The following is an 18,915-nucleotide window of genomic DNA, read 5'->3' as shown; positions in this document are numbered from 1 at the left end:
AAATGAACATTTCCCCTAACCACTACATTCACATCCTGTCCTGAGCTGATGTGACACGAAAGCTGCTTGGCAAGGTTCTTTTTCCGGAAACAATTTTTTAGCTGTCTTGGTGACTTTCATCTGAAAGATCTAAAGCACAGTTGCTACTGCTCCACTTAGTTCGTCCAGTGGGCTCTTAGTACTTTGTTTCAGTAGTTTCTTTTGTCCAGTCTATGCTGACCTGGCTCCTTTGTGCAGAAGAGCCGTGTGGTTTTGATCAGTTTGGGCGCGTACGTTTCAAAGAACAGGAAACCATAGTTCTCTATCTTAGGTGGTATCTGGTGCTTTTCAACCGTATCTGTGCTCACTTGCAAATCTATTTGCTGTAGTCTGTTTTGCAACAAAGGCAGAACCAAGGGGATGTAAGTGATGAAGCTCAGCCTCCCAGCATATTGAGCTACTTGGCTGCCTGTGATTTCGATGTACGTGGGAGGAGCAAGCCTCGCAATCCTGCAGAGACAAGTGAGGCAGACTCGTTCAGCTCTGAGGATCAGAAAGGGACAGAATCCAGAAACACAACTCCAGCTCTAGACCATAGGACGTTGCCGTTGGTGATTATCCAAGAGACTTGTGCAGAAGAGCAACAGTGTCCTCTTCCAAATCACACAACTCTAGATATCCTGAAGAAGACTCCATGTGTGGATGGATTTCCAAATAACCCATCTAGTTTTCTGAATCGTCACAAAGGTAGTAGAGATTCTTTCAACCAGATCAGAAATCGCCGTCTGACAGAGCAAGAAGACATTAGCCAAAAAAGCTTGAATGCTGCAAATGACCTAAAACTAGATGGACGTACAAAGTCAATTGATAAGACTGTCCAAGAAGTGTTAAATTTGTTGAAATTGCATGACGTGGGGCAAGCCCAACTGGAGAAATTGGAATATCAGGTTTCATCTCTGAGGGATAAATTAAAGGTACGGTAGTGTTTTGCTCTTGGTAGATGGTGTAGCTTCTACTCCTAAAACTGTAGAAGTTCATGACTCTGTGGTGGATTTAATTTAATGATGTATCGATGGCATGTTCCCAAAAAGTAAGTTTGGCCACCAGAGGTCAGGCATTACTCAGAAAAGGCACCCTGAGAGCTGGCTGCACAGGAGCACTGAGCATCTCTCAGCCTTCAAACGCTGTGCCCCCATCAATAACCTGGAAAAGGATTTCTTTCTTTAGAGGAAAGGTCCTGGAGAAGAGCTTTCTGCAAGCAGTGTGTTATTGCAAATTTGGTAGCATTGTAGTACATGGGGCCAGTGTGCAGATTTGGGAGATAAGCTACTGTAAGACTTCATCTAAGGTCTGGAATAATAAATGACTTTAAGAAAACTGCACTGACTTCCTATTCCAGTGCAACCACTTTGAAAGCAGATATTAAAAAACCCCACCATGTGCTCGCAAAGCAGCCTTTCCAAGGGGGAGAAAGTTAGTGGCCCCATGAAATCCACTATTGATATTGAAGTTCGTGGATACTATGCTGGAATGCAACAGACCCCTAAGACTGTTACTTCTAGATCTGAAAGTGAGAATAAGTGAAACTTGCACTGATGGTAGAAGATGCAGAGAAAATCAGCTGTCATACCAACCTTAACAGGCGTGGAAATACAAAGAGGAATACAGACAGATTAAAACAGTGAGCATATTTTGAATTTAATTAGCAACATTATTTTGGGCTCGGAGGGCTGTACCAAGAGCTAACTTTCCTGATGTGTTAAGAATGAAATCAGAAAAGCAAATTGATTTCTTATTAAGAGTGATTTGAAAGACAACAAAGAACTCGTGCAAAATGGCTTGATAACTACAAATAACAATTTTTTTCCTTCCGTTCCATCAACAGCTAAAGACACCTTATCACAAACATTCATCTATGGAAAGTTTAATGGTGGAGACAGTACTGGAAAGTTTTGACTTTTTAAATGCTGACTGTAGTGCTGATGAACTTTCGTTATTTGGAAGCATAAGAACAGCCAGTATCAGGTATGTATCTGCAGCACTTGGTTACAGGGAACAAGGGGAAGGGGTAAGGAGGGCTGATCCCAGGAGCACTTACCGATACTCTGTACTTGGCTAGTGATGGTTGTGCAGAGCTGCTCTTGGTATGAACATCCAGGATAAAAACCTTTTTTGAATACTCTGAGGTTCATAATTCGGAATATCTTCCAGACTGAAATGGCAGGAAACTTAAACTGAACTTACAGAGAACATTGCAGAGTGGTGCCCACAGGATACCTGACAGGTAGGGCTGCTAGAAACAGCCTGCAGGAGGCTGGCTTGTCAGGATGGTGCTGAGGAGCTCTGCGCTAGCGAGGGAGAGCGCTGCGAGGAACTTGGAGCTCTCCCACCTCTTCTTTCTTTGGAATTCAGTTCCGCGGTTTGCAAGTTGCGTAGCACTGGAACTTGTGTTCCGGAGCAACGAGCCTCATCCTGGGAGACTTGCTGCGCTCCCAGTGTCCTCAAGTTGGGAGAACACCAAGGGATTTGTCTGTTACATGTGCCGCTTCTGCAGTTCACCTGCTGCAAATGAGCCAGCAACGTTGTCTGGAAGGATCCTTTACTAGCATTGATTCTCCAAAATGGGATTTTTGTGGGATCAGCGGATCTCGTATTAGTGCCCTGGAATGAGTTTTAGAAATAAAGTCCTCATGTTTTTAACAAGTGTTATAGATGCAATAAAAAATGCTGTTATCTGTTAAATGCCACCTGGTTTGTACTTCTGCAACTTGTGTGAAGACCGCACATCTTCGTATTTCTGTAGTGATGAGTGTTTTAACTCTCCCCCCGCCCCTCCTTCATCTCAACAGCACGTGCAATGACAACACGCTCCAGTCCCTGAGCTGTGACATGAGAACAGAAACAAGAGATGTAGCTACTGGTGATGACAACTTAGACACGCTTTTGGTAACTCATCTGAAGCTGTGCAAAGGTCTTTTGCAGGTATGGAGTGGCCTGTGGGTGTCCAGGGTGCTGGTGGTAATTATTTTTTCTGATTACGGACAAAAATGAATATGTAGCTGGTTCTCTTACAAAAGCAGAAAGACTCAGAATAGAAATTGAGTCCGAAAAGTGCAGTGTATACATCTGCATGCACAGAACATGTCCTACAAAACTCTGCTGCTTTTTTTCAGCCTCTGGGTTTTGCTGAAGCTCAAAGTAATACCATTGTGCCCAAAGCAGGCTGCTAATGCAGAAGGACAGATTTGGGTTGAATTGTATCAGTAACAGGTGAACAACTATTTAATGAATGAAAAACTGCTGCTACTAGAAAGAAACTGGTAGCATGTAAGGCAAGGAAGAACTCTTATCTGCCCTTGAGACCTCATTCCTCAATTTTGGTTATTGTGCTCAAGCACGGTATCATCCTCAAAGTGCTACCTCTGGTGAGGATGGGCAGCAGGGGACAGTGTAGCTGTTGGTGCCGATCTGCTGCACAGTTGTCAGGGACAGCGGCAGAGAAGAATGTCCAGTGCCGGGCGGCCTGTCCCAGCGCAGAGTGACCTACTCATCCCGCTCTGCGGAGCGGCTGTGCGCTCAGAACAGGCTGCGGTGGGAAAAGAGGCTTTTTGAGAGCAGCAGCGTGTTTTCTCGTGGATTTCATAAGTTTGATTCTAAGAAACAAACCCTCCTTCATCTTGAGCTTGATACGGTCTTGGTTTCGGCTACTAAGATAAACATGTTCCTTTCAGAAACTGAGGTCACCAAATGTAGCCCAGGTTGTCCAGGAGAGCATTTTGGAAGAAGTCTCAGAGCAGACACAAGTCCTGAGGGATGTCTTGGATATGTCTGTGGAAGAAAGTGAGTAACTGCATTATTCCAAGGCATGCCAGAGATGGGAGAGGTACAGGTAACTGCTTGAGCTTCCCCAGACACACCAGGGTTTCATTCTAAATTCCTCACAAACATTCATATAACTAAAACAGCTCTTATATCTAGACTCTTAGAAAAAACAGGGCTTATTATTTATTTGCTTTTTTTCCCCTGCAAGGAGGGAAAAGATCTGAAGAAATTTGGCTGAAAGAAATAGTAGCTGAACTGGTATGTCTTGGAAACAAGGATGTTACAGATGATGGAGTTTGCAGTCCAAGAACAGCAGAATAGCCTTAATAAAATCCTCTTTTATGTCTGTGCTTTTACTTACCAACAGCCCAACGTCCCTACACACTCACAAGAAAAGTTTGGTGTGCAATTTTTCCCATCGCAGGCCTTTCCCCTACTGAATTCTTTGATTGTTGGATATGACAAAATGATAAAGGCTCCATGGGAGACCTTGAAGGCTTTTGTTCTCATCTTGGTAAACATAGTGGCAAGAATGCAAATTTTAGTTGGAAGCATGTGCTGACAGATTTTATGCTGAAGGATGTGAGAATAAACTGTTCACTGGGGCAAGGCTCCGAAGGGCCTTTGGCATGATGTGGTGGGGAAAGTGTAGGAGTGTCAAATGCAGAACACAAGTTCAACATCTCTGTAGGTAAGAGAGAAATGAGAGGGTTTAAATGATAGTGAGAAACCCCAGGGCATTGCTTCAAGTGCTCTTCTGAAGTGTTTGATGGAATGAAAGCCTGCCTCAGCCTATGCACAGGGGTTCAGAGTTCTCCACTTGTGAAGGTGCGTGTGACAATCTCTAAAATGCATGGAAGCAGCCCATCTCTTGCTGGTAGAAGTGGAAACAGTTAAACTCACAGAAAGTCTTGAAACTTGACTCAGATGCTGGAATAAAATGAATGATGAGAGGCAGGAGAGCTGCTAGGCGCCTCATTCAGGTCTTGTAGTGACAGTCTGGGGGCTCAGCCCCAGCTTGGTGAAATCAGTGCTTGCAGATGTTAAAATACTGGCAGCAAATCTCCAGCTTTGACCAAAGCCACCTCTACAAGGCAAATACAAGTTATGCCGACACGTCTCTAGCTGTGCCATCTGGTGCCTAATTTCTCATGTAAAATCCCAAATCTGCTAGAGCTCACCAACTTGCTAAAATGTGATTTAAAAAAAAAAAAAAAAATTTCTTTTCAGTTATTCAGAAGACAAAAAAAAAGAAGCACTATCTGAAAATCTGGAGTGATCTTGCAGAGCCTGGCAGCATCTTGTTTGCTTCAGCAGAACGATTCCGTCATGCACTGAAATACACGCTGGCGCTCAGAGTGAAGGAGAAATACCCCGGTCAATTAGAAGCAGGTACCGGTCCGTTTCTTGGGCACAAGGCGACTCTGGTTTCATTTTATTGCGTGGCTAAAAATTCTCCTTGTGCGTTTTAAACAGAAACTAAAACTCTTACTTGTTTCAAGCAGCTCCCATCTAACCAACCTTTCATGTTCTCATCTGTTCTTCTCTGTGTCACTTGCAGTATTGCAGAGGTTGCTAGAGCAGATCGTCACCTGTGACGGGTTGCTCCCCTCTCCGCACCTCCAAACAGAACCGGTTACTTTATTCCAATTTTACAGCTACTTGGAGAAACACCACATTACCAGCCTGGAGAAACACCTGGGGAAACTTGCTAAAGAAGGTAAGGGCAATGCTTGGCTCCTTCCCTTGGACTCACGAGCCCAGCAGCTGCCTGTTGCTCTCCACGTTCCTACTCAAGATGCACCTCCAGAGCAGAAAACAGCCCAACCACAGCGCTGACAAGTTCTTTCCATTTTAATTCCCCTTATGACCATGTAATTTTAATTAGAACAGGAAACACATGCTTGACTCCCATATCTAACTGGGAGGAAGCAAAACAGAGGTGTGAAGGATGAGTTTATCTTGAGTGCCCTAAAAAGTGGTTCTGTGATGTTCTAAAGTTAAAGCAGAAACAAAGGTGGCAGCAACCTACAGCTGGATTTGAGGGCTGAGTAAGTGTCTGTAGCTTTGTGCCACTCTAGCAGCTGTGATCAGAGATAATAGCAATAAAATTTCAGAGGTTACTAAATGTGCCTTTTCTGGCACGAGGTAGCCAGTGTCTTGCTGAAGCCTAGTCCAACGTAGGAAAGTACTTTAAAACTTAGTCTGTGTCAGAAAATAATTATTTAAAAAATACCCCTGATATTGGCTGCATCTTTAGTCTGATTTTGATCTGGTGGGGGATTTAAAACTTGTGCATTGCTCATCAGTGAAAAAGACCTGGAATATTCTTCAAATGTGCCTGAAATCCAGTGCTGGATCTCTTATTTTCGAAGAGATAGGGGGTTTCTCTTTGACCAGTAGAGCTAGACCCTTCAGAGATGTTTAAAAGTATTTTGCTTGATGGTGTTTTCCTTATTTTAGGACTACTCTGCTTGTCCTAATGTCCAGAGTTCTTTTGCAGTGTCCGTGGTACTCGGTGCACCTGGGCCCTAAAAGGACCAGGACTTTGCTGCCCCCCATGAACTAGTGCTGTGAAATAATCATCTCTGCCCCGTTGCTCAGACGGGCTTGGCATAGCGGGAAATGAAACGGTGACGGGGAAAGAAGACAGGATGGTCAAAGGGGCAGTCGTCCGATTTGCTTCCTGCTGGGCTTGGCTTGCTCATTAGCTGTGTGAATAACTACTGGGGCTGTGGGGGCTGAATTAGAGAGGAGTTGGTCTGTTCTGGTAACGTCTCCCTTTGCCAGTCAGTGAAGCTGAGTCCTTGCCCTTGCAGTGATGCTCATTGAGGAGCTGCAATGCCCCGGACGGCTGAAGACTCTTAAAAAATTGAAAGGGAAGCGACTGAACAAGCTCCAGCCCCTCCCGCAGACTCTGCGGCTGCTTGGGATCTTACAGCTGGATGACAACCACCGCGTCAGCAAAGCCGCCACGTCCTGCCTCTGCCGGGCGGCAGCGAACAGGAACTTCAGGGAGAAGGTGAAGGGGGCTGTTCTTACCAGCTTTCCTGGATAGAGGCTGAAATAGGTGGAACTTGTTTTATCCTGGAATAGCACTGTTGCCCTCTCTGCACTTCGTTAATCTATTAACTAGAACCTAAACAACATCAGCTCCAATGATTTCTCTGTCCTTTGCTCACTTTCAAATAGGTAAAACAGTGCTTATGTCAGTCTGAATTATGCTTGATTATGCTTAAGTTTATAAAGCCTTTCTTCTATTTTTTTCTTTTTTTTTTTTTATTTAGGCTCTCTTTTTCTACACTGATGTTTTAGCTGACTGTGATGCAAGACTTCAGCAAGCTGCATGCTTGGCTCTGAAAAACCTCAGAGTAAGTGTTTACAGCGCTCCTTTTGCTGTGCACATCTGGCCTACACTGTTAAGATGCAGAAGTGTATCTAGTTCGGGTTTTTTGAAGATGGTAGATCTAATTTTCAGCTTCCTTCTATTTAGAATTAATGAATTCTTTGGCTGCCGAAGTTCCGAAGTATTAACGCTCTTATTCAAAAGGCAGCAGGCAGAGGGAGCTGCAGGCAGCTGGGAGTGTCTCAGTTGGATCTGGCAGGCAGGGTACAATGGCAGAAAGGATGTTTTCTAACTACTTCAGTATTGTCAGTGGTGAAGGACAACAGACACTGTCTGCCGGGGGGGGCATCTAGCATGTAGAAAAATGTCAGCTATATATGGAGTCAGCTTTAACTACAGAAGTTAAATCAGTTAATCTTTGTTTAATGATGGCTGATTATAGTCAGAAAATAAAAGTAATATTTGCATTGCTGTTATAAGAAACTGTCAGAACAGATTTAAAACTTTCCAACAGCCACAAGCCTGTAGCAGGTTAGTTTGCACACAAGGGATTACTGTGAGTACCGTTTCCTCAAACACAGTCAAAAGACAGGCCCAACAAATCCGAGTCTTATTCTGAAAGTCAGGTTTGCAAAGCGACCTGCATTAACTCTTGGTGAAGGTCCTGACTGGTTTAGTGCTGCTTTAATGGTGCTGCAGCAGTGACCTGTACCCCAGCACTTTACCACTTTTTCAAGCCCTAAAACAAGAGAGAAAGTAGCAGACGTGACGACATGCCCAGAGAAATTAACTGCAAGCTGGTATGTGGGGGAGAAGAAAGGTCCCAGTAGAGTTCAGATGCAAGAAGAGATGGGAGTTAGTGTGTACGTGTTTACCTTGCAAAAAATGTTCATCAAAGTGCTCGCTGGAAAGCTGCTGTTGCAAACGTTTCTTTTCTCGAGCAGGGTGTTGAGAGCATTGAGCAGGTTGCCCACCTGTGCCAGTCTGAAGCAGAGGAAGTCAGGAATGCAGCCAGGGAAACCACGCTGTCCTTTGGTGAGTCTTTCGTACAACTTCACATACAGATTCTGAAAAACCAATGTGAAATAGTGCGGAACCAGAACAGGCCTGAGGGTCAGCCCTGACACCTCGAGGACAGTGGGAATGTGTCATGAACAGCTGTTTCATACCATTAGGATGAACTTTGTATCAGGTGTAATAGCTAAAGGCTCCCATTGAAGTTCGTAGAACGAGACCAAGGAGATTTCTGTAGGATAAAGTGCTTTAAGAACCACTAAACTTTTTAAAAAGATGTCAGATGAGTACTGGAAGTGCTGCCGGCACTGCTGGAGGACTTGATACTCCAGCAATTTTCTCCTCCTAGATTTTGTAAAAAGGACATTTGAACCTGACAGATCTCAATAAGCCTCTTCTAGCTCTGAGATTAGCTGAGCTGATTTAAAGATCTTTTCTATATAGCAGAACAGCAGCAGCCTTTTCAGGTCTGTAATCTTTTCTAGGCACCTACAGACTGGTTATTTCTAATTTTGATGTTCCTATTCTTCTTCAAATGGTTCCGCTCTGAATACTGGAGGGCTACAGAATACAGACAAAATGGTTTTATACTGGTTCATTACCTGGCACATCACCTGAACTCAGATCTACAGTGGAGTTGAGCTGCTCATGAAATGTCAGTGTTCCCAGTTTGTTACAGTCCAGTATTTGTACTTCTACTGGGGGCACTGCAGAATTGCCTAGGCTAAGCACCCCAAATGCACTGCTGCTGTAGAGGATGCCCAGTTTACCTAGAGACAGTAACTTCCCTATTCTGGTCTTCCCCAAACCACTTCGGTTCATGCTTAGTTCTGGGGATCTCCAGCCTGGCTTCACAGAAACACTCAGATTCACGTGAATCACAAAACAAGGCTTCCAGCTGTGAAGCTCCCAATCGTTACTCACGTGGAAATGTTTGCAGAAGGCCTGATTTTCCATGGTGGCTTCTAGCAGTTTTTTGGAAAACTATTCCCTTAGAGACGTGTTTGTCACTAATCAGAGTTCCTGTTAGTTCCGACAAGGTCACCACAGAAGTATTTCTAGAGCATCATGTTTCTCGGGGTGTTGCAAACTGCTTTCTCTTCCTCAGCATGGGATATATTTTCTCTTTCTCCATAGGTGAAAAGGGACGGCAAGCCTTTGAGAAAATGGACAGGATTTGCTGTGAATTAAGAGAAACCGTACAACAAGAGGCTGAAATCGAAATCACAGTCTTTTAGTGGTGGAATATGAGGAGCTGAACTGTATTGTCCTCACAGCCGCCTAGGGGTACCGCAGAATTTTGTTGTTGTTGTTATCAGTGCCTGGTTTACTTATGCCCTGCTACATCCCAGCTGCACACGGCCAGAGTACAGGGTTGTTTCCAAAGAGGGGAGAGTCTGCAGTCTGCACTAAGTAGATGAAGACATTTTCTTGCTGTCTCTCAGCACATGATGAAATACCAAGTGCTGACGAATAAAAACCAGGATGTCTTTGAACATGGAACCAGGTTGTCACTCGAGTTAAAATCCCCATCTCACTGGCATGGCCTGCTCCTGCTCAAACTGTAAGTCAGATATGATCTAGTCTCTTCACGAAGTATTTTACTAATTTGGCATTTCTCAAAGAGGAGGGAAATGATCACTCTCCAACAGTCCATCTAGAAAGGAGCAGACAACAGATCATTTACATCGACTGCTGTATACATTAGGGAAAAAAATCTAGCAGCATTGCTTGGTGGTTTCATTTTCCTTACACTTTAGTTGCAGAAGGAAAGCTTGTTACTTCAAAAGCCAGTTTCTTCATAACCATTGCCATTTAGGACAGGTTCAAGCAAGGCCTGACAAGGACATGTGCCGAGTGTATATCCTCAGCAGTTTACAACAGGAAGGTATGTGCAGGTCTGACTGGCCTGTGGAAAAATCTGTGTAAGTTGTTTTGTGTGGTTTTGGGTTTGATTTTTTTTTTAAATTTATTAATTTAGTCATAGATCAAGACTTCTCATAACCATACACCCAGTGTCAGGCTCCTTACTCGCCACTTAGGTAACTTAGTGGAAGGTAGCCATAAAGAGAAGCCTGGCTTCAGGTGAAATACTTGAAAGGGTTGGGCTTGTGTGTATATATATTTTTTTATAGATATGTATTACTTTTCTATTCAGTATTTATTTGTTGGATTTCATACCTCCTTCTGATTCTAATAAAATACATTTGCGACAAGTTCCTGTAAGTGCTTTTTCAGATGTGCTTGTGGCACCGTGGGCAGGTGTAAGGCAGTAACGCCCCAAAAAGGGAATCGAGGTACTTGCCCGGCCCCCGTCTTGGCTTGATGAGAGCACAGCCCCTGCCACCGCTGCCAGCCCTCCCTGAAAGGTTCTGGTTTGTGCTGCTGGAAGGGGCTGAGCTATGGCTCTGCTGTTGGCTCCAGTTTGGCAGCGTGCAGCTGGGCTGAGCTGGGCGCAGCAGCAGCAGGGCTTGGGTCAGGCTGGGGCCAGCACGGTAAAACTGCCTGGGCCGCTGCTCTGGGCTGAGCTCTGCTTTTCGTTTCCAGGTTTATCTAAAAGCAGAGGACAGAAGTTCTGCTCTGGTAACTGCTCTGCCTCCCCAGGCCTCTCTCCCCTTCACTAGAAGGGGAAAGGGAAGAGCTGGCGCCCCGGCAGAGACCGGGCAGCCCAGGCACCTTGGCCCGAGCTCGGCTCTGCACTCCAGCAGTCAGAGCGGGCAGCTGGAGGGGCAGCGCCTGAGCTCACCGCTGCTGTTCCAATACCACTTCATGAAACTACTGAAAATTCTTTTTCAAGCACCTCTCCTCCTTTGTAGCTTTCCTTGAAACCATCACCACCGCAGTACCTAACCCCGACACCGCGGAGGCTGGATGGCTGCAGCTGCCCTATCCCTACCAAACCCAGCTTCAGGGTAAGGCACAACTGCAGCTCTTGCTCAAAACCATTTGTGCTCAAGAGCAACTGCGCTTTTTACGTTGCACTGATTCCTGAGCCAAGGGAGTTAAAATGGAACTGTTTAAAGTGAAAGACTAGAGGAGGGAGATGTATGTGCCAGGGAGACACAGGATACTTGTTTCACTTACTCTCTTTTACTGGAACTGTGACCTGCAAGTAAGATCTTTCTTACAGTAACAGTTAAATCACTTTCCTGTACAAACCCCCCCCCCCAACTGTCACGCTCGCCCTGATCTGCAGGTGGTTCAAAGCAGGAGCCAGTGGCTTGAGCCCTGGGACGACAGGAAGCAGCGAGACTCTCATGTACGTTCTTTAAAAAAAGAATTTTATTGTTACAACTAAAATGAGAACTGAAAACTTGTATGGGAAATTGAAAAACTGTACAATTTTACTATAACCTGTGAGGTCTTTGCAGCGGCTTACACAAAAGACAAGATACCTGAAAATGTATTATACCAAAACATTTAGCTTTTTGTTTGTTTGGTTTTTTAAATTTTTTTAAAAAAAGTTTATTCTATGGCAATCTGTAAAAAAGAAAGACCTGATGAGTAAATATTTGCTTAAGGCATATAGCAGAGCAGCTCACTAACTTTCTAACAAGTTTAACATGGATGTTTGTCCATTTTCCAAGAATAGGTTAACCAATACACCCACTTTGAAATGCTACTGTATATACACACCCAAACTACTACATACATATACAGGACATCAAAACAAAAATGTTTACAGTTCAGTATTAGGAGCCTTATACACACCTCACTGGGCTTGTGGGATATTCCACGTCTGTCCCGGGGACAGGGATTGGAGCAGCTGCAGGAATGGCACAAAGGGGGCTGTTCAAAGGGCAGGAACTTTCTCTCGTTGGAATAATTTGCAAGTGAATGATTCTGGATTAAAAGGAAGGACGCTTTGCTTCCCTGTCAAGCCTAAAATTTAAAATATTCTCTCTTGGGAATAGTATGGAGGTGGGTTTTGTTTCTTTGTTTTTTAAGTGGGCCGTGCTTGAGGAGCCTGTATTGCTGCAGCTCAAAGCCTGACCCGGAGGCCCGGCCAAAGAGGCTTTCCTCTCCCTCCTCCAGCGCAGCTTTGAGGGCAGCACAGCAAGTCCTACCCTACAATCAGTGAGCTACTGCTTGCCTCAGGTGCCCGGCGGTGAGGTGTGAATAGGGCTGACTAAACTCTCTGGAATGTCTGTACTATAGTTACTCAGCTGAAATGAACCATGCCAACACCCGGGTTACACTGAGCACGCAGGAATTCAATAGGAAGTCATGCCACGGAGTAGGCGAGTACATGTTATCTGATAAACACCACATCAGTCTATCGCTGAACGAAGGTACTTTCAGCAACACCCCTTGAACCACAGCCACTTAATGATCAGTTCATGCAAATATAATTTGGGCACATCAGTAAGCAGAAATAGAAGTTCTTTCACCTTTCAAGCACATGGTATTTAATCAGGACACTAGGAGACTTTACATGCAGTTTAATACAAAGGGGGTACAAATGTTGCCTTAGAACAATAATCTACCAGGTGATGGAGAGAATAGCGGGGACAAAGCAATCACATACTGTATCTTAAATACACAGATGAGCCATTATATATTACCATTTTTCTATACTCATTTTTCACGTTTCCAATAATATAACTAAATATTGACTGATTACAACATTCCTCCTTTCAAGTACTGGTCTGACCAACAGTCTCACAGGTAAAGTATTGATTCCCAGTACTACCTGAGGATTTATTATTGTACTTTTGAAAAGCCCTTGATGCAAGCTTAACAAAACACAAAATAGAAATAACTCCCAGCCCCGCCCCCCCGCCCCGTTCACCAACTTAGTCACCGAAGGAAGAGCGCTACACCTACAGACAGCTCCGCAAAAATAAATATGGAGTGGAGAGGGACTTACAGAAGATACTCCACAGCGATGTTCGCACTGAGAAGGGTGGTTAAGTGCTATAAATCTAGCAAGCCTTTACAAACAAAAAGAACTGATTATTAACACTGTTGCAGATCAGCGGTCACGGTTCAGTCTCAGTCACTACACCCCTCAGCAGTGAGCTGACTCCTATCCTCTGCACCACGACACGAGCAAAGAAATCTTTGCCGTTATTGTTTAAACTGTTGCTGATTTGGTACTAACAAGAGGAACAGCATTGACTAAGGCCGTTTAGTGCAATGCCCACTTCCAGTCACAGTTCCACCACTGCACCCAAATCCTCCTTTACAAGCACTTTGCATCGTTCCAGCCCAGGCTGAGGCGCCGTGGGATGAGCCGCCCCCTCGCCTGGCTGCCCGTGGGGCAAGACTTGCCCTCGCGCCGCTACGGCCAGCCGTGACCCAAGAGCGTATCTTCAAGCCAACCTAAAGCCAGTATTTTCAGTCTTTGCTTTAAAAAAAGCAGCACACAGGAACGCTTGCATCATAAGCCAACTGATACGTCCACAGACCGACACGTCTCCTGTGGAACTTTTCATGTCTGGAGGGAGCTGCCGCAGCGTCGGCTGCTCCGATTTACTGAACGGCTTTCCTGCTCCTTGCCTGCCGCGCCTCCGAGCACGTTCCCTCTCCGGCCCTCGCAGACAGCACCTACTCCTTAGGGAGCAGATGTAGAGTGAAACTGCACTTTACATCCCAAATGAGGAGGTTTAAGAACTGGTCCTTCCGAATGCCAACGGCACAGCTGCAAAATGCTGGTGGACATCTTTAGGTTGAATTTCCCTTCCTGTTCTTCTCCCTCACCTCAACCTCTCCTAACCCAGACTACAAAAGTAAAAACAGCTTTACGAAGGATGGTGCAATGTAAGTAGGCATATGTGCAAGTAGAGTGCAACAAAAGTCAATGAGGAGATACACTTTTTTTTTTAAAAAAAAAAAAAAAAAAAAGAGCTTGACATGTCGGGATACCCTGAGCAAACGCAGAAGCCTGTTTCTATAAACACACGTAAAACAATAAGCTCTTTAAGAACAGTTATGCCAAGATTAAATATATCACCACCACAGGCACTGCCCACAACTCAGTCTTTAATGATGAAGCAAATTAAAAAAAAAAACAAAACAAAACAAAAAACCAACCACAAACACCCCTCCCCGCAACGCCCCCCACTTCCAAAAAGTTTTACATTCTTCAGTTATGTGGGTTTCTTTCTCTTTTTTTGGGGAACTCATCACTAAGTCATGTATTTGGTTACAACACTTGGAGAGTACAAGCAAGTTTCACTTGTGCCTAGTTTTTCTGAAACACAAAAGAAAAAGAACTGGCTTTTTAAAAAAGGCTAAAAACAACAATGTGTTGTAATTCTATTATTTAGTTTTTTTTTTTTTTAAAAAAAAAAGGAAAACAGACTATTTGGCATTTTCTCTGCTTACTCCTGAATATTTTAAGGCCCTGAGATTAGAATATTATGTTCTTGGGACCACAGGGCTAGATAAAACCCTAGTGCATCAATTCTCTCTTTAAGCCCTAACCAAAGTTCCGGCCTTTCAACCTAAGATCTACCTCCAGTGAGACAAGGCTCACGTGCCTCAATTAGCTTTCTTTCAGAGAAGCTTATTACAAACCGATCAAATTGTTGGTGTTTTCTGCAGGGTCGACCTTGCTGGCATGTCCATCAATGAAAACACACCCTGTAACAGAGATAAGCTCCTGCTGTGAGGAAGGTGAACATGCATATATTCACTAGAAATGGCTTCCAAGTTGTCATCATGTTCTCATCATCCTCTTCTGAGGTTTCCGACTTCATCGACTCTTCTTTGTGGGGCGAGACACGCTGATTTTCACCAACAGTTCTCCTCCGAATTTCAGTGTCTTGACTAGTGCTTAAGGACAAAGAAATAAAGAAACAGTCAGTACTGGAGTCTCCATTTAGGAGAGAAGCCATGAAGATTCTCCAAGAGCACGGCCTCACCCACCCACGAACACCACAGACAAAACTGGAAATCACTTGCTATCAGGAGCTCCAGCAGTCGACAAACCAAAGCCCATCGCTAATTATTACAGCTCTGGCTATTAAATGTCAGGTGCTTGTCAGTAAAAGCCGTGCTTGGGAGTGTTTTGTACCCTTTAAAGAATAAGCTGACTTGGTTTTACACACCACCTACTTCCATCGCTCGTCACGATCTGCTGCCTGCACTGAGACGGGTGGTGAACCAGCACAAATCAAACCTACATCCAGGTCAGGAGAACATCAAGGTTGTGAAATCAAGCACCCGCCCAAAACCTCAGAAAACGGTGGAACTGCAGTCACTCGTGCAGCCATAACTCGGAACGAGTGGCGGAACGCATTGCAACGGCTCTTAACAATGGCCCTGAACATCTCCTCACCTTCAGTGCTCCCTAAACACGGGGTGGTTCCTAGATACTCGACCTCCATCCTGCTGGCAGTATATTGGCACCCAAACGGGCTTCTTAACTGAGAGGAACTTTTATATCTACTGTACAACTTCTTCCAGCTGAATGTAGAGAGCAGCGTGTCACCATGCTGTGAGAACCAGAAGGGCGGTAACCAGCAGGGAGATGCTTTGCAGGGGGATTTCCTAGACATCTGCTGACAGCTTAGGCATAGAAGAACTGGGGAATCTTCCATCCCAGACACTAGAGTATCTAGGCAGGAAAATAAACGTGCTTAGGACTTGTTCTTCTGTTTCTTCCCTCATCTCTGCCAGCACAATGCCCCTTTCCTACCCCTCCATTTCCTCCAGCCTCGCACTGTCCCACATCCTTTCACACCGGGCTGTTCTCTACTCTCTAGTCCTTCCCCTCCTGCCCAGCGAGTTTCGCTCTCTCCCCTCCCAGACTCGCTGTCCTGAACAGGACAAGAGCGATGATCACAACTGACCCTGCAGCAACAGTACTGGTACGGAATGAGGGAGCTCAGGATTCAAACCCTGGCCCTTCCCAGCACGCCCGAACATCACCTAGCGTGGGGTTTCACTCCAGCGAGGGACAAGGCAGGTGTCTGGTCAGCCTCTGCAGTCAATGACAGGCAGCTCCAGAGGATGACTCAATCCAACCTCAGACTATAATGAACGAAATTGAGTCTCGGAGCACTTTAGAGCTGGACGTGTCTTACGTTCATTTAAACTACACTGTGGGAAGTATTTCCAGGAAATCATTTATTCACTGAGAAGTTCAGATTTATACAGCTAATGAGAAGACACCAGACACCAGGTTTAAATCCATACTCTTTGTTAGGCGTGGAAAGCATTAGCTGGCATCTCACACCCCAGGCAAATATTCTGGTAACAGAACTATATTGTCACGGAGGGAAGAATGAGGGAGGTGCGACCATTGCAACATCTCCTTCTCGTGTAGCTAAGCCTCCCTTTGTGTCCATTCCTATTTCCAAAACTTCCTTTGTTTTTTTTTAGTAAAGATGTTTGGAATTTGAGTATTTCACTTCCAGAATCTCCCCGATGAATTCAGAAAAATCCTGATCAAAACACCGCGCCTCTTGGCAGGGAAACACTTGTGTTTTATCTCCTTGCCTCCAGCAGAATTTAGAGGGAGACAACAGGTTCAGCTCATGGTCTCAGCCTCTGCTATGTGAAATTAAGAGGAGGTTTATTTTGAAGAAAGACTACTGGAAACACATCTCACCAATCTCCAGTTCCCAGAGTCACACACTCCCCCACTGGTTCAGCTAAATTAAACACATCGAGCCTGCCAGCTGCAGCTGTTAAAAAGGCTCTAGTTCCGTGGACAGTACTAAAACTCGGCATTTGATTTCAGTATTCCTACGGGAAGCTGAAGGTGACTTGTCAGGAGCCCATCTAGTGGAAGAACATTAAACTTCCCGTTCATTATCCCTGGTGGGTGTAGGGGTTTTTATTTTTATGGGTTTGATTTTGATTTTTTTGTTGTTGTTCTGCGTGGCACCCATTCGGTTGCTGTGAATACAAGCGGTCACACGCCGGACGCCAGGAACACCAAGGCGTGCGGATTCCGCCCAGCTCCGCGCCCTCCCGCACACCAGGACTGACACCTAGCGGCGGAGCAGGCGGCAGCCTCGGCTTCCCCCGCCGACAGCCCCGCTGCACGTTCACTGTCTTTACAATTTGGGTCACGACGGCAGGTAGAGAAGTTCTCTGCTCAGGAGCCCCCTCCTTGCATCACAAGTAGCTTTGCTTGCAATTAATTTCACGTTTCTAAGTGTGGCTAAAGCTAGTCAGCCCCGTTTTCAGCAACACGGCCAATGCTGCCTCTCAGGAGCGAACGAGCTCCTCTAACTTAACACGGACTGTGTGTAAATTGAGACTGAACCACCTCACTGTGCCGTCACTTCTTCTGTTACTCTGGCAGGGTCCCGTAAGAGGCACTAGCTTATGCATGAAATGAAACAAACATGAGCACAAGACCTTTACTGAAAGGATTTTGGGTTGGAACTACAGTGGCACTGACTCGATTGAGGTCTGTTCAGGCCCTTCAGTATGAAATGCCACTTCTGAGCAAACGTCCTACAGCCTCTCAACTGATCAGTCTTCTGGGGATGGTTAAAAACAGGAAACTACAGGAATTACCTGTCTGTGATCAGTGGCACAGACGAGCGAGCTCTGCCATCTGGAACCATCTCTTCCACGGTGCTGACTGAACATCTAATCTCTTCCTCTACTACTTGATGTTTAGGAGAGAACTCTGTGTGTTCATGCATCCTTCCGTTGTGCATTTCTGAGGTTCGCTTTGGTGGTCTGGGAGGTGGTGGGGTATGTTCAGGTGGTGGGTCCAGGTCTTCATTGGAGAGCTCTTTCCACTGTTCCTTCAGGGAAGGAAAAGCCCTATTAAGCTTTTCAATATTTCTTTTATGTAAGTACTGTAACTTTTAACTTTAACATCGCAGAGTCTTCATACTGTACCTTTTCATTTATTCTTAGAGTGGCTGTTCATTTGCATTGAAAAAAAAAAACCCCACACAAGACCTCAAACCGAAGCTACACCCAGTGCACAGAAGATACCTGCTACAAATGCAGGAAATTTTAATCTACTTCTGCACAATTTAAATAGCACAAAATAGAATCCATTTTGCTAGAGTTCTGCTTGCCATAAAACAAACTTACAGGATTTAATCATAATACTTAAACTTCTGGCGTATTAGAAAACTTTTATTATCCGAAATGAAAGACAAGGCTGATGCAACCAGCCTACGCCCCAGTCACAGTGCTGAGAAGCTCACAAGGCCGCCTGTTACACAACAGGTACTTTTTTGAAGGCTCTTATATACAACACTTTAGGTTGTGGCAGGTCGTAAAGCACTGTATTTCAGAACCCCGTAATATAAACATTTACTGAAGCCAAAGCAAGCACGGAATGTAAAGTTTCTTTCTATTCTGTTCTTCCCGCATATTCGCTGCAGCTACAACAGTTGCAGCTCCCTACACTAGGCTGCGCAGTCAACAGTACTCACTTGCACTGAAGCGTCTCCCATAATGAATTTTGCCCCTTCAATAACAGCTAAATAGGAGAAACGGAGCTGATCTGCTGTCTGTATGAGTCCCATTCTGTACTTCCTCATCTCTAGGAGAACCTGTTTAACGTCCACCGAAGAAGGATCTTTCCGTTTGTCCATCTGAAGATGAAATTTGAAACGTGCTTTATGCTCTGATGAGATTTAATACAACAACTCATTTTGTAGTACAGCCTTCAGACTACCCTCCACATTACAGAACTAACAAACTACTAAAAAACTGTATCAGCAGCTATTTATAATTAACTATGTAACTAGAGAGGAAAAAAGGACATTTTAACCTAGGCCTGACTTCTGTGTATTAATTGCTCCTCCACAGTGACAAAATAAAGC

At 44.8% G+C, this 18,915-nt stretch overlaps 2 protein-coding genes across 5 annotated transcripts in view; one reads left to right on the top strand and one right to left on the bottom strand.

The window, feature by feature from the left end:
• RIPOR3 (RIPOR family member 3) overlaps nucleotides 1–10,377 on the top strand; it is a 53,628-nt gene extending 43,251 nt beyond the window's left edge. For all 3 annotated transcript variants that reach the window (XM_086474989.1, XM_086474987.1, XM_086474988.1), the window contains exons 13-22: nucleotides 369–953; nucleotides 1,865–2,004; nucleotides 2,829–2,961; nucleotides 3,711–3,819; nucleotides 5,032–5,193; nucleotides 5,363–5,521; nucleotides 6,621–6,823; nucleotides 7,089–7,172; nucleotides 8,092–8,182; nucleotides 9,299–10,377. In XM_086474989.1, coding sequence (XP_086331115.1) covers nucleotides 369–953; nucleotides 1,865–2,004; nucleotides 2,829–2,961; nucleotides 3,711–3,819; nucleotides 5,032–5,193; nucleotides 5,363–5,521; nucleotides 6,621–6,823; nucleotides 7,089–7,172; nucleotides 8,092–8,182; nucleotides 9,299–9,399 — 1,767 coding nt within the window. In that variant the 3' untranslated portion in view covers nucleotides 9,400–10,377. The remainder of the gene's footprint in view (nucleotides 1–368; nucleotides 954–1,864; nucleotides 2,005–2,828; nucleotides 2,962–3,710; nucleotides 3,820–5,031; nucleotides 5,194–5,362; nucleotides 5,522–6,620; nucleotides 6,824–7,088; nucleotides 7,173–8,091; nucleotides 8,183–9,298) is intronic.
• A 3,752-nt stretch (nucleotides 10,378–14,129) lies between these two features.
• PTPN1 (protein tyrosine phosphatase non-receptor type 1) overlaps nucleotides 14,130–18,915 on the bottom strand; it is a 42,445-nt gene continuing 37,659 nt past the window's right edge. The window contains exons 7-9 of one of the 2 annotated variants that reach the window (XM_086474536.1): nucleotides 18,523–18,684; nucleotides 17,642–17,877; nucleotides 14,130–14,941 (exon numbers count right to left, since the gene is read on the bottom strand). In XM_086474536.1, the coding sequence (XP_086330662.1) occupies nucleotides 14,734–14,941; nucleotides 17,642–17,877; nucleotides 18,523–18,684 (606 nt within the window). In that variant the 3' untranslated portion in view covers nucleotides 14,130–14,733. The remainder of the gene's footprint in view (nucleotides 14,942–17,641; nucleotides 17,878–18,522; nucleotides 18,685–18,915) is intronic. The other variant, XM_086474537.1, reaches the window with a different exon arrangement.

The sequence above is a fragment of the Leptosomus discolor genome, chromosome 17 (assembly GCF_034619465.1).
Source record: "Leptosomus discolor isolate bLepDis1 chromosome 17, bLepDis1.hap2, whole genome shotgun sequence".
NCBI lineage: Eukaryota > Metazoa > Chordata > Aves > Leptosomiformes > Leptosomidae > Leptosomus > Leptosomus discolor.
The sequence above is the reverse complement of the archived record's forward strand: the minus strand, read 5'-3'. Positions and strand labels throughout refer to the sequence as shown.